Source organism: Lasioglossum baleicum, chromosome 2 (assembly GCF_051020765.1).
Source record: "Lasioglossum baleicum chromosome 2, iyLasBale1, whole genome shotgun sequence".
NCBI classification, from domain to species: Eukaryota; Metazoa; Arthropoda; class Insecta; order Hymenoptera; family Halictidae; genus Lasioglossum; species Lasioglossum baleicum.
This window is the reverse complement of record NC_134930.1, coordinates 13,663,228-13,678,458: the sequence shown is the minus strand read 5'-3', so window position 1 is coordinate 13,678,458 and position 15,231 is coordinate 13,663,228. Positions and strand designations below refer to the sequence as shown.

Below are 15,231 nucleotides of genomic sequence, written 5' to 3'. Positions count from 1 at the left end.
AATCCTCAAATGGAAACATTTCTTCTGATTATTTTCATGCATGATTTTGCACCTTGCTATAAAGGGTCCTGTACTCGTTACAGGAAAATGAGTCAAGGTTCTCTATTGGCATGAGAATTTTCCAGACCTCAACCGAGTCGCGAATCCATGGAAATGATCAAAGAAGGAATTTGTAAAGGAACTTGTTACCTACAAGGCGATAATTAATTGACCGGTTAATTGGGAGTATGCCGAGGAGAATGAAACCAGTTATTGCAAAAAAAGGTGGTGCCAACAAATACTGACTGTGTTATTACTTTTTGCAATTGCTTTAAAAAATGTACATTTTTTTTCCTTAGTCAGAAAATACACTTTTCGCACAGCCATGCGAATATAAGTTCATCGCAGCGTATTAAACGAATGCAGAAATAACGCTGCGAATTTTTCGGCGAATCGTGAAATCATTTTTCCTTCGAGCACGTTAACGCGTGACTCGATTTTTACGGCCGCGCAACGCGTCGTTTTATTTATTCCCTCCGCGTCCAAGCACATTTACTTTACTAGTTGTCGCTTGAGAGCTCATCGGACCATCAGCATATCATTCATCGGGCCGCTAACGAACTTTCGATCTGTATTCCTACTCGCTTTTTTCCTCGGTTCTTGCACATCGTTCACCACGAAATTTCGAGTGGAATTTCGACCTACATTTTTACTCGTCGATATAAATCATCATTGATGACCGGCGGAACGAAGTTTCATCGCTCGCATTGTACCCCAAATAACAGAGACGACGACGATCGGAACGTATGTATATCGCCGTGCTGTTACGTGCTAAATGCAGTTAAACAATTCATAAATTGATCAACTTGTTTCGTATCTTGACGGTCTTTCACTTCTAATTTGCTGCAACAAAATATGATTTCTATACCTATCTCATTTTGTTCAATATAATATTCTAATTTACCAAGAATATAAACTCTCTGATATTTATAATGATGCACTTAATTAACTAACCTTATTATTTTTCGATTGCAGTAGCCTTTGTACTCTCTTCAAAGGCTGATTTGTTCCTTTCTTTGTTTCTGAATACATAAAATAAAATAAATAAGTAAATGCTTAGTGTACAGGTGTATCCATGATGTGTTCAGAAGATTTCATAAACATTTTTTCACAATTTCATTTTTGCCATAAAATGGATATCTCGTATGAGATTTCACTGTTCATTTACCACTGACCAGATTTAATATATTTTTCATTCAAGAGCGTCCACTAAAAAAATTAGACAATTAAATCTATGTTCTCATTATAAGATTCAAATACTTCAAAGGTAAAAAATCACCACTGACGTTGTCCTCAAGAATTAATTGAATATGAACACACGGTACAAACCTCTGGAATTACTGTGTAAATGAAGCCTTTGATAACACGAAACCGCGTTCTCGCGAGCGAATATTTATTAAACATCTCCTTTCCCATGAATATTGCACGGCATTAACGTTTATACACTTAACGGAAGCAACAAAGAAATTTTATTGGACCACCGAAACTTCAGATTTACATGTCCGTATTATTCTCTGTTTCAGAATCAGAAATTGTGGCAACGTTGGGCGTTTGAAGCGAATTGATGAACGAGCCAGGACACGTTTCAGGCGAGGATCAATCCCAGGACATCATGAAGCAACGAGTCCTACTGGCCCTCGCCAATTTAATCACTTCTTATGCATCTCTCTTGTAAGTAAACATCACAAATCCAATTTTCTATTTGCACAAGGTTGCTCAGGAGTCACTAGACTATTTTCAATTTTTTATTTTCTTTTTTAAATTCACATTTATACTTTCATAAATTTCGGATTCGAAATGGTCTAGTGATTTTCCAGCCACTCTGTACACCAAAAACAAATTGAAAATATATCAGCCAGCGCAACTTGTTGATTAAACAAATGATATTGTTATCTTCAATCGTTAAAAGACTGCTTTAGCCATTAGCGTTAAAATATGCAATCTTGTGTAACAATAAATACAGATAACTGAAGAATAATATAAAAAGAAGATATCGATAAAAGATAATGCGAGGTCCATTCCGAAAATGTTAATACAGAATTATCTTGGAAAAACAGGCAACATTGGAAATATTCCTCTCCGATCGTATCAACCGAAAATTTACTGAATAATATATAAACTAATTTATTTTTCCAACGGGAAGAGTTAATTAATCTTCCATGAGATTACTTTTAATGCTCTTAATTGGATCTTCATTCACACAGCTCGCTCTCGCGGTTTTCGAAGTATCGAGTGTGTTTTTAATAAATTGCGTCGATTTAAATATCATTACCTAGTTGCGTTTACCAAAACCGCATAAATCAAACTGGAATTAAATGTTGTGAGTGTCTCTTCACATTCGATTCTCGTAAAAGTACCTCGTAAAATTTGCTATGTACCGTAAGCCACGAAGATGTCGTTCATTTGCCATTGATGGCCTATAAAAAACTTGCTATAAAAATATTGGGGGCAGCATAATTTTGCTCGTTAATGATAGGAGTATAAAGCAGAGAGTTACGTTGTTTTCGTTATGTTCTTCAACGAAAATTCTCTCAATTTTTCTATTCTACTTCAAAACGACGGACCCTAATAATTTTTAATTTTAAATCTTACAAGTATTTTCATAGCTGTTAAAAAATCACAAACTTTCAGGACTATCTGTATGGGGTTAGGAAAAATTATTTTATACTTTCTTGTCCGTCTCAAGAACGTGGTATATTAAACATTTTTCTTTATTTAAACATTTTCTATTTTTTAGTCTTGTGGGTGTGAAATTTGTCAATCGATTTTAAACATTTCGATGAGATTATATCAGAGACATGTGTTTCATTCATCCAAATAAAATTGCAGGTTTATTTCAGTTTCACTTCACCTGATCATATCTGAAATAGAAAATTGTTATACCTACCTACCAATAATATATCAATCTATTTCATTTTTGTTCTCCTGAAAAATAAAATAAAGAAGCAAGCAAAATTAATTTTATAAGATTTTTATTCCAATATTAAAACAAATTAATGCCAGATCCTTCTTAGTTATCAATTTTAAATATATAACTCACTTACAAGAAATCGAGTTAATATTGGATTGTCATCCAGTTCTAAGCTACGTTCAAGATTTCAAGTCTAGCTCATCGGAAGAAAACGAGTTAATAAAAACGTGGTAAAATGAAAAAGTTATTTCAAGCAATCTCAGGAATGACCGCTTTCAAGAAGATACAACAATTTGGGGCACCTTGTATACTGCAAAACGATTACTTTCTTCCTGTTTGTGCTGTAAGATGAATTTCTTTACATCATAGATGAAACCTGACTTGTTGGTTTAAATTGTAAAACAAAAATGGATGAAACCTCATCTTAGGATCTTTTATGGAGAAAAGTTATGGGCTTGTTACATGCCACTTAGACGAATCCACTCGTGAAGTTCCTCTCGAAATTGTTCGGTAATAAAAAAAAAAAGCGGATATCACAGAATATGAGAGTCAAGTTCGGAAGGCTGTCAGTCCGGACTGCGAAATAAAACGTGCGCGATGCGGTTTCCATTTTCATGTAAATGCTGAAAGCAAGTTACCGGTGCGATTGTTTTTGTCGTTTTAATGCTCTCAATTAAGTCCGTCGGAGCGGAGCAGTGGGCGAATCAACAATTATGACAAGAACAGCAAAGAAGGGAGGGTTATGCAGCAACCGAATCGAATTGGGTTAATTGTCTGACAAGAGGTTCCGAATCAAACCGGGGGGAGGGGGTACAGACGTATCTGTATTCGGACGTTTGTCCTTCGTCGAATATTCTATGGGTGCATTTATGGTTCCCCCGGCGAACGGATGCCGGAGAATTCGCTTTGGCTCGCACTGTAGTCCTGGAGAGCAGCTGCACCTACAACTTAATCAGTTCGAGGAGAGCTCCTCAGGAGTTACGCTGACTTTTTAATGAGGCTTCGACGGATTGGAGCACTCGTGATAATAATATTTCACCGCTTTTCCCTCGCCGGTTTACGATTTTCTTACACCGAGCAGGGACAATCGCTATATTCGCTGCGCTGCACTTAGCCGCACACGATTTCTGCATTTCTATTTGCAACATCCACCCTAATTTCGTTCACTATTCTCGCGGCCTCTGTTTTATTTTTAACGCTCAACCGCGCTTCTCTCTTTTCCTTCGTTGTTTACCTTCGCTCCTCGTTGTTTTTTATCAGCACGTTGCCTTTTATTATTAACACTAGAACTACGTCAGTGTTTTGAAGGGTTTAACCTTTTTCAATTTACTATTACTGAAACTGTAAAGATGCATTTATGTGGAATTCAATTTTGTTTTTTGCGGGTAGGTCTTATTTTGTAAAACATGAATGTAATAAACCTGGGATTATTTTCAATCTTGAAGCCCCTGCTTTCACAATCCATCTTTCATTTTTCTCGAAGATGTTTTCCAACATTTTCAGAGACGCTTTAAATTGTTGCATTTTCAAGGAAAAACATGTCTTCATTTTCTCACTCGTTATATCATGCAGAAACATCTTGGAGAAAGATGGATGGTTTTGAATGAGTCCAAATTTATTGTTGTCACACTTTTCTTTCAGAAAATATGACAGTTTAAACATCGACAATTTTACGAAAATCGAAAATTTGTGATAAAAGATATGGCGATAAAAACCATAAAAAAATGTTATCAACGCTAGATTTATACGGAGAATGACTATTTTATATTACTTCATAAGAACAACAAGAATGCAGCTATTCAAATGTTTAATTTCGAGATTTATTAAAGTCTCAGCGGAGGCTCGTACCTACTTTGCATTGAGAATTGCTTCGTTACATACAAAACATATCTACATAATTTGTTTAACTTTGTACCCGATGATTTATGCATAATTAGCATTCGGCTCGGTACAGTTTTATCCGGTGTTCAATGGATGCGAATATGCATTTATAAACTCGCATATTTGGGTTAGGTACTAATTGAGATATTTGCATGAAGGGGTAGTTGGAATTTAAGTTTCTCAGTTTGTTCATTAAATCTTAAGGGTTTACATTTATGTCGAATATTGACCGAGTCGTTATCGATACGAGTCCGATATTAACTAAACCTTGTCTAATTTTCTCATTTGACTTTTGTAATTAATGCATTTCGAGTACGTATCTACTTCTGTGATTTAGAACGGCGAGCAAATGAAACTGTAACATTTATCAGATTTTAAACTCGTCCGGGCCTTCAGGACTAGCTCCTATTTGAATAAATCAATAATTCATAGCCGAACGAACGGACGTTCTATATCAAAGATAATTTACTGTTTGTTTCATTAACAATCCGATGCACAGGTTGGGTCTGTAGACTCATGACGAAAATTGTTTATTTAACTTCCAGCAATTACTTAATCGCTTAAATATAGTCTCTTTCTGAAGCAGCCAGAACAATGTTGTTAAACACATACAGAGGTGGGCATTATATTTGGCGAAACAAATATTTCAAATACTATGTAATATTTCAGATTTTATTTTGCTTAAAGAAAATAGTATTTTGAATAAGACGTACAATTTCGAAAATAAAATATTTCTATGTAAACAATCTAGATCTCAAAATAAAATATTACTATTTCAACAATTTGATCCACAAAATAGAATATTTCTATTTTCACAATCTGAAACACGAGATATAATATTTTACTTTTTGCATTGTTATAATACTCTGAGAAACCGCACATAGTTAAGAAACGATTTACACTCATACATGTATTGAATTCGAACCATTATTTTCAGCAATAATATTTAAAATTGAATTTGAAAATAAAGAGAAAGAGAGAGGGACAAAACACAAATATTTCCAATATTCTTCAAATAAAATACTATTTTCAAAAATTACTGCATCAAATAAATTATTTCATTTTCAAAAATTACTGCATCAAATAAAATATTTTATTTTCAAAGTTGTACACATACTTTAAAAAATAAAAATAGGATTATTTGCTATTTACTATTTATAATAAAATACTATTTTCTCCAGCTCTGAATACATACAGTAGTGTCTCGTTACTGATAGATCATCCCCACTATTTATTTTGTTTCCACGTTACAAGTACTGTACGAAGCACTTATTAATGCAAATTTAACAAAATAAGAAGAAATAAATGTATATATTACACCAGTGTTTCTCAACCTGTGTGCCACGAGAGATTGTCAAATGTGCCGCAAGGGTTTTTGACAAATAATTAAAATTGCACGGGTTTTGTAACTTTGAAATAGTATTTGTGTAATTACCTCAACTTTGGGGAACCTCGATTTGATTTAATTTGTTCAAGAAAACAGACTCAGCCCTCTCATTGAATAAATTTTGTAAATAAATAATCTATTTTGTTTCTTTTTTATCGTACAACTTTTACATTTTTTATATTCAGGTGTGCCGCAAATAATTTCAGATATTTTTAGTGTGCTGACAACTAAAAAAGGTTGAGAAACACTGTATTATATTATACATACACTCGGCTCCCCCGAGTTTATCCGAATAGCGTTTCACCTCGGAACGTGATGGATAAGACTCATTCACTGCCCAGCAATCGTGTACGTGACGCGCCTAAAGAAGTTTTCACTTCAAAAAATTACATTTACCATCGAATAAAATATCTATTGTAAATGTAAATTGCGTTTCCAATTTTTTCCCCTCAGATCTCGCTTATCCGGGTTTCCTCGGCCCGCTGAAGCCGGTTCCTCGAGGTCCTACGATAGTAAATTCGTCGATAAGCCTACTAGAAAATGGTTTCCGACTTTCCGGAAGGAAAGTGGCCAGAAGAGAAATGGAGGGGAATCAACGAGCCCCATTTAAAAAGTGAAAACGCGTCTCGCTTAGCGTCTTCGCGAGCAGGTCAGCTGATCTCTTACGAGTAGCACATTGCCAGAGCACGAGCATTTGTCCTGGAAACGCGCGCGTAGGTATGTGTATCGTCCAAAGAAACTATTGGACTATCCACTCGGTGAAAAGGACACGGGAAAGAATCGAGAAGATCGAAAGCCACCGCTGTCAGCAAACAAAAGCCGCGACGGTATAGGCGCGCCCGGAAAATAGACTAGGCAGCGGCATTGGGCAGACAACGTGTCCGATCAAGCAGCTGTTTTCATCGTGACCTAAAAGAACGGAGAACGGTCATTAAAATACCGCTTTATTTCCCTTTACAGAAAAAAAAGCGGAAAAAGAGAAAAAAAAAAGTATCCGGCACCGCAATTTTCGCTCCCCTGTCGAAATTCTCTACCGTTCCAATTTCCAGGCCGGCCCCGAGTGTGCACTCCAGCACGTGTACACATCATACTTGTACCGTGAAACATAAATAAAACACCGTCGAATCCGCTGCTGAAAAACAATGAGAGAGAAAGGGGTGAGCTGTTTTAACATTCGAACGAAAGTGCTCCACGCTTCGATTTGCAAAAGCACGAATCTTTCGGGGATGTCCTGTTCGCGGGCGCGTTCAGTCGAACGAAATGGAACATGCTTGATATCAAGACGAACACAACGCACGTGTTTGTTCTCTTGGAAAAGAAACGAGCACGTGGAACAGGAAAACTCCAGGCGATCGTGCTCGAACGCTTCTGCCTTTTATTTTGGATTTATTTTGTTCACGCAATGGACGATCGTCTTTCGAGGGAAACGAAATTTAGGACCACTAGCTCGAATGGAATGTTTCTCGGAGATCAGAAATTACAGTAGTGGACAAAAGTTTAAGGACGCTCTAAAAGAGACGATAACTATTTTAATGTTATACGATTTGAACTTTTTGGGAAGCTAGACCAATCAGTTTACTGCAGGATGTGAAAAGAAATTTTTCCAAAAATTGCGATGGTCGGAATTGTTGAAAAAATACTAAAAGTTGCATTTTCAATATTTTTATGTGGGTCTATATTGAAAATTAAAAAAAAAAACACGTTTTGTCGTTCTGTGTCAATTATATGCACTGTGAAGATTTCATCGAAATCGGTTGATTCGGGAAAAAACGACAGTGATTGAAAGATGTAAGAATTCTTATTGTTAGATATAGACCGAAAATCGTGAAAATCTGCAATTTTTACCATCTTTAAACGTTTGCAGCTTATTGCGACTGATTTTGACGAAATTTTCAGGATATGTGTAATTGACACAGATCGACAAAACGTATTTTAAAAATTTTCAATATAGGCCCATATAAAAAAATTGAAAATGCAAGTGTCAGTATTTTTTCAACAATTCCGATCAATTGCAATTTTTGACAAAATTTCTTTTCACATCCTGTAGTCAACTAATTGCTCTAGCTTCCCAAAAAAGTTCAAATCGTATAGTACAATATTAAAATAGTTATCGTCTTTTTTAGAGCGTTTTTAAACTTTTGTCGACTTCTGTAGGTGGACCCTCGGATTTTGACTCAACGTTACAAATAGACTGCGGACCTTCATGAAAAATAAAATGAACAGGAGCCAAATAGAACATCCTTGCTTCCTTTAAACATTTTGGGAAGCTGAGTCTAACACATTGAAGCTCTTAAATTCTTTTAGAATATATCCTGCGTTAAATATTTACTCATTTTTACCACAGTATGTGCCCAAGGGTTTGATACAAAAAGCATGAGTTCGGATCACTTTGCGGAAATTTAAACAAATAAATGGACATGCAGACAATATACAACTTCGTGAAAATGTAGGAACAATTCGTTTATTCATAAGAAAAGTGATACAATTCCAAATATATGTATTTTTAAAACAAGTATAATAATAAATATATAAATTGTGGTGTACTTTTTATAACTATATACATGACAATTAACCCAGTATCTGAATTACAACAAATTATTTTACATTTCTAAGTTGGTTATGTACAATAAAAAAAATTGACAATTTTAGCTCATTTTGAAATGGCCCTCCTGCAAAATGTCCTTTTTTTGACTTATGTAACTTTTCTTAGGAATGGACGAATTTTCGAATTTTTAAATAAAATTGGTTAGTAAAAGGATTACAAATATATAGATTAGTTCGTAAAACTTTGTGTTCCGATTTATTGATGCTTTTATATGATCCTAAGTAACGAATAAATTATAGTATCCGCAAAGCATCTGAAGCTAATGCATTTTTGAAGCACATCAAGCGTGACAGACTGCAGAAATTTGTGACAGACTGCAATTACAAAAGTTTCACTGCGAAATATGTAGCTGCACGTTGCGAATAAAACGTGATTCGCGAAAGAAAGATTTCAGTTCTCGCATTTGGTACAAGCTCGAGTCCAATAAATTGCACGGCTTTATAATTTGCCGATATGAATATTCATGATTAACTCTGGAAATCCTCAGACGGGGATGAATGCTACTCGAGTGTATCTGTTACAAAATACAAAAAAAGGATATGTTATATCCCTCGTCTAGAGTATGAAAAAAAAATTATTTATCGCTGCGTGCCTTCAAAATTGAAATCGAAAATATATACTACAGTTTTAGCACATTGATTTCTTTCTGTCTGTGTTGCGAGATTATTTCGAAAATACAATGATTCAATTAAATTATATTTAATACTTATTTGTACCGAAATGATAAATAGAAACGCAGCGAGACTGTAAAATTTCATCTAAATTCATAAATAGTTACATTATTAATAGTTTCACCTTAAATAATTATTAGCATAATGGTTAAGCTATTAACCCCTTGCCCTACGATTTATTTTACGGTCTCGGTGATTGGAACTTTTGATTAGAACATGACTAGAATAAAATAGAATTTTATTTCGGTTTAAACGAAATTATTAACATACAGTGACTCCTATTAATACCCGGACGTTCTAAAAAAACGAGAAGTTTTTTAATATTGGGCTATACGATTTTAACTTTTATTGAGAAGTTATTAGAGCAATTAATTTACTACAAATTATGAAAAGAAATTTTTTCAAAAATTGCAATTGGTCGGAATTGTATAGAAAGTACTAGAAGTTGCATTTTACAACTTTTTAATGTGGATCCATATTGAAAATTTAAAAAATACGTTTTATAGATCTGTGTCAATTATACATATCCTCAAAAATTCATCAAAATCAGTGGATGTGGATGGAAACCTTAGATTTATTTCAGATATAGGCTGAAAATCGTGAAAACTGCAATCTTTACAATCTTTAAGCGTTTTTAGCGCATTGCAACGTCGACCGATTTCGATGAAATTTTTAGAATATGTTTAATTGATACAGATGTACGAAACGTGTTTTCTTAATTTTCCATACCAGCGCACATTAAAAAAGTTGCAATATACAACTTTTACTATTTTCTCTGCAATTCCGAGAACTTGCAATTTTTTTCAAAGATTTTTATCACGTTGTATAGCAAGCCTTTTCTTCTAAGTTCTCACAATATTTCAAATCGTATGGTCGAATATTAAAGTTATCGTCTTTTTAAGAGTGTCCGAATATTAGTGAGACTCGCTGTACATATTTATTCGTCACGAGTCAAACACGATATTGTAGGGCATAGGTTTAAATAATTTCGGAATGTGAAATAAACAACAATTTTCATCATTAGTATTATTTAAAAATCGAATGAACAAAGTGCATCAGTTTCATATGCATGAAATGAAAAAAAATTGTACCTAAAGATTTGATCTAATAATGACTGAGATGGAATCATGAAAAGGGTCCACCGTCCAAAGGTTAATGGATTACTAAACAATTTCAGTATTGTATGAGTAATTTAAAGAATCGTATAGAATGAGAAATTTAAAGAATCGTATAGAATGGAAATACTGTAGGTCGGAAGGAGTGTCTGGTTTCCGAGTGGAAATACATAGTTCCGAATGCAAAGAGTTAAGATTACTGATCGGCGCGCGATAGCGTCGTAATAACACTATTACCATTTCAAGTCGATTCATGAATGCCGGATACGTGTGCATAGCTACATTACGGTTGCAGATAGTACAGACATCTAAACGACAGACCAAATGGAAGTAAAGCTTGTCGCGGGGCATTGGATGGGTTTACACAAGCATACAAGGGGTCGGGTACCGTGCAAATGGATCGAAGGCGTATGACATACCACAGGCACGAGTATCCGAACCACGATCAGCAGCTGGCCGTGTTCCGTACGCTAAAATCGACCCTGTGAAATCGGACCGGGCTTAAACAATTCATTGTTGATCCACAAGTGCCAATTAAAAACACGAAAGCACTCGATACCCGGAACGTTTCACGGACCAAAATTATTTGTTGCTATTAATTAAGAGGATGATTGGAACCGGAACCAACTGGGTCACGTAACGTTTCCGTTCGACGATAAGGCGTTCCGGATACTGTAGACGGAATACGGAACTAATCGCAAGAATATTTTCGAAATTCCAGTTATTCGAATTTTCTAGGTCACCTCCTTCGAAATATTCCAATAAGAGGATGTAAACAACCCGGACACGTCTCATTGAGATTTATGAGGGGAGCAATTTTTCGAGATGTGTTTAACCTTCGTTTCGTCTCTTGCTGTCAAGTTGTCGCAATAGAGAAAATTAATGTGATATACAGGGCAAGTGGATATGGTAATACAACCGGGCGGGGGGTGATTCTACGTGTTAAAATAAATCGAAAAGAAAGAATGGCAGTTTCTCGTTCGACGCCTCGTTTTCAAGGAAGTGGAGTTTAATGATACGAGCTTAAAGATTGTTTCGTTTCGAGGGGCCCATTACGTGGTATGTAATCCAGTAGATTTGTACCCGGGACAGCTGCAGATCGAAGTTTCAATCCTGTAGGATCAATGGTTCAGGAGTTATGCTTCCTTAAAGTTGAGTAATCTGCAGTGTTTTTTACAGGTAAGGGCGCCGCCATATTGGTTTGTACTGCCCCCCCCCAACCTAATCATCAACCAACTACGAAGGCACAAATTTTGAGTCCCATAAAGTAAAAAGCAGCCTAATGTTTTTCTACCCTTAATAATTTGCTCGCAATTGTGAAAAAATATATGAAATGTACGAGGTAAGTTCGAGTATTTTCATTTTTTTGTCATCTCAATTAAATGATCTTGGATGACTATGTCGTTGAAATTGTCTCGCGAAGGCCTACAAACGTAGAAGTTCAGAAATATGTGGTTGCGTTTAAAATAAGCTAGGGTGACCTACAAATCTCCTAAGCACGTCCACCTGAAAAAAGTTATGTGCACCACATAATGGGCCCCTTGGAACCAAACAACTTTTGGTAGAAATATTTCTTCCTGTCTCAAAAAATATAGAAGTTATTCAGGTGGCTTGTCTTAGGTGTTTCACCCTGTACAGAAGGTCTAGCAGTCACTTGTGTCCCCACTCTACCTTCCCCATCCCCGGTCACGTGATTAATCCTGTACTGGTAGAGAGGGGGCAACTTTTTCAATTCATGCACCCTCCCCTCATCTGGTGGATAGTATTCACGCGTCTTCGTGCGTTATACAGGGAGTTTCGTAAATGGTGGGCAAAACTTTGGGAATAGATTCCTAAATAGGTCCGGAAATGTTTAGTTTCTGTGTCATTAAAGTTTTTGTGCCACAATTCTCGTCAAATCGTCTTAGAGGGAATGTTCGATATGTTCACCGCAGTATGTTTCAACGTTCTTGACACACGTAGGATAAAGTGTTCGTGTATACATGAAATAAAGTATAAATTATAAAGCATAAAGTATAAACAAGAATAATACACCTCGATAACGTAAACATAGACCGGCGATTACTTTAGACTGGCCTTCAGAAGCTAATCTTTCCGGACCTATGTTGATATAACAATTGTTTCTTCTTGAAAGCATTAGGAATTAGTCCTAAAGTTTTGCCCGCCATTTACGAAACACCCTGTAGATGGACCAGCTTGTTTATGTTCCAGAGCAGTCACAGGGGCAAAAACCTCGACAAGACAACGGACACAGAGCAACAATCACGGCAACATCAGCGAGCTACTGGACAATCTGCTTCGCGGTTACGACAACAGCGTCAGGCCAGACTTCGGCGGGCCACCGGCCACCGTTGAGGTCGACATCATGGTGCGCAGCATGGGTCCGATCTCAGAAGTCGATATGGTCCGTATATTTTCCTCGCTGCGCTATTGTTCGCCTCGCAAAAACACCCCGACGCGTAAATTCGACGACTAACGAAAGTCTCGTCCGACGATCTTATCGGAGTACCGTTCCAAATTCCATTTCGTTTCTGGCAATTCTCACATGCTCGCTGCTTCCGCTCAGTCCCGACGACTATCTTCGCGGAAATTCCATCTCTTACGAACTTTCACGCGGTATTAAGAAAATGTAACGACCGCGGATCTTTATGCCAATCGCAATTTTCGTTGGTTATTCTATAGAAATCGGAACGACGAAAAAATTTGTTTCGACGGCTAGATTTCCCCTGGTGATTCCGAGTGGCTGAAATAATACAATGACGACACTTCTTTCAATTATATTTTTATGTAACTTCTTCCGCCGTATTTGTGGCAGTTTCCTGATCAAAATGAGACCAAACACGACACTATTTGGATCACATTTGGTTGTTTCATTCACGGTTCAGTGGAATCTCTGGAATGGATAATAGAGATTCTACTGTGTCATAAATTAAAGAAGTAAATACAATCCAAACTGTGTCGTCGTGTTCGGTATCATTTGAATCAGAAAAATCTCACAGATATGTCGGCAAAAGAATTTCAAGTACAGAAATATTTGAAAACAAGGATAGTTAAATAACAGATTGCCTTTTAAACCGAGATCGCCAACTTAAGAGGGAGACCTTATGTAAATGGCCTGTTTCTCGAGAATTTTTTTCGAAAAATGTAATGCGTAGATTGATTTAAAATTTGAGGTATGATTTATTAATGTTATGACGTAAAAAAAATATTTTTTATAATTTTTAATTGTTGGTAACAATGGTGCAATGGCATCCTATAAATGCGCCGTGCAGCGTACCATGCACAAAAATGATAGGAAGCAAAAAAATCAACATGGATTCGTTAGTTTATGCAAAAACGCTCAGCATGACATTCTTCTTTTATATTTTTATATTTATATTTTATATTTTCATTTTATATGATTTTCCCGTTCGACATAAAACTGATATAATACCTCATACAATACTTTCAGCAGTCTCTGAAAATATTCAATTCCTTTAGTAATTTATTTGAATACAAATTTGATAATGCAACAAATATTTCGAATAATGGTATAAGAATTATTAGCGGCGCCTCTGAGTCGCCACTCGAGTGCAAAGGGTTAATAACAATATTTTAAACAAAAAATTAAAAAATCAAGCTCGGAAAATTTCCTATTGATTTAAGCAAAAAAAAAGAAATGCTGAAAAATTTCATTTCACACAAGGTTCTCCCCTTAAACAAGTGGCTCTAACGACGAATCATCCTGTAGTCGAATGGTTCTTCTAAACCATTCAATATTCTTTTCAGACATACTCGATGGATTGCTACTTCCGTCAGTCATGGGTGGACCGACGACTGGCGTTCCAAGGTGGCAAGGAAACGCTCGCGCTTAGTATATCGATGCTCGCGAGAATCTGGAAGCCGGACACCTACTTCTACAACGGCAAGCACAGCTATCTGCACACTATAACCAGCCCGAATAAATTCGTGAGGCTCTATCAAGATGGCAGAGTTCTTTACAGCTCAAGGTACGTGAATAATTCATTAAGACAATGCAATCTCAGGGACCCGCGCCCGGTTTGTCGAGAAATTATAGCGGGACTAAAACACCGCGGATCTCGGTTTCTAAGACTGAATATTCATACTCGAACTCCGAAACAGCTTCGCGGATTTTTGCTCTTCAATCTCTTGTCTCATTTTTTAAACCCCGCACTGGAACTTCCTCGAGTCCGCGGAACGTTCAAAAACCTAAGAGTTACATTAGCAATGTGTGAAACCTTGCATTCTCGAACTCTGCCTGTGAAAAACGGCAATAGAAATAAAAAGAAAAGTGAGTCAAGCGAGTAGTATAAATCAGAAGTGGAGAATGGTTTCGTGGAAAATAGCCGCAAGCTTCCTCAGCCATAAGTTCCAGCGAATTTCAACCATTTACGATGTTACCCAAGTTGACTGTTTTACTATCTTTCCAAGCGATCGTCCGGCAATCGACTGGTGTCTCATCGACCATGATATTGCAAACGGCGGCCACTTCCTTCGACTTGCATTTATGTTAAGCATGCTTGTCCCATTCATGCTGGCAAAACACCGCAACTGAGATTCAAGAGGGAATGATGAATTCTCCGTGTGTCCGCTCTGCTTGGACAGTGTTCAGAAAATGTGTT

The 15,231-nt window shown here is 36.4% G+C and overlaps 1 protein-coding gene across 6 annotated transcripts in view; it reads left to right on the top strand.

Annotated features, from left to right (window-relative positions):
* Positions 1 to 15,231, top strand: part of Grd (GABA-gated ion channel) — a 74,431-nt gene that overhangs the window by 23,103 nt on the left and 36,097 nt on the right. For 5 of the 6 annotated variants that reach the window (XM_076438920.1, XM_076438910.1, XM_076438938.1 and 2 more), the window contains exons 3-5: positions 1,563 to 1,710; positions 12,821 to 13,013; positions 14,378 to 14,598. In XM_076438920.1, coding sequence (XP_076295035.1) covers positions 1,604 to 1,710; positions 12,821 to 13,013; positions 14,378 to 14,598 — 521 coding nt within the window. In that variant the 5' untranslated portion in view covers positions 1,563 to 1,603. Of the gene's footprint in view, positions 1 to 1,562; positions 1,711 to 12,820; positions 13,014 to 14,377; positions 14,599 to 15,231 lie in introns of those variants that run through there. The other variant, XM_076438955.1, reaches the window with a different exon arrangement.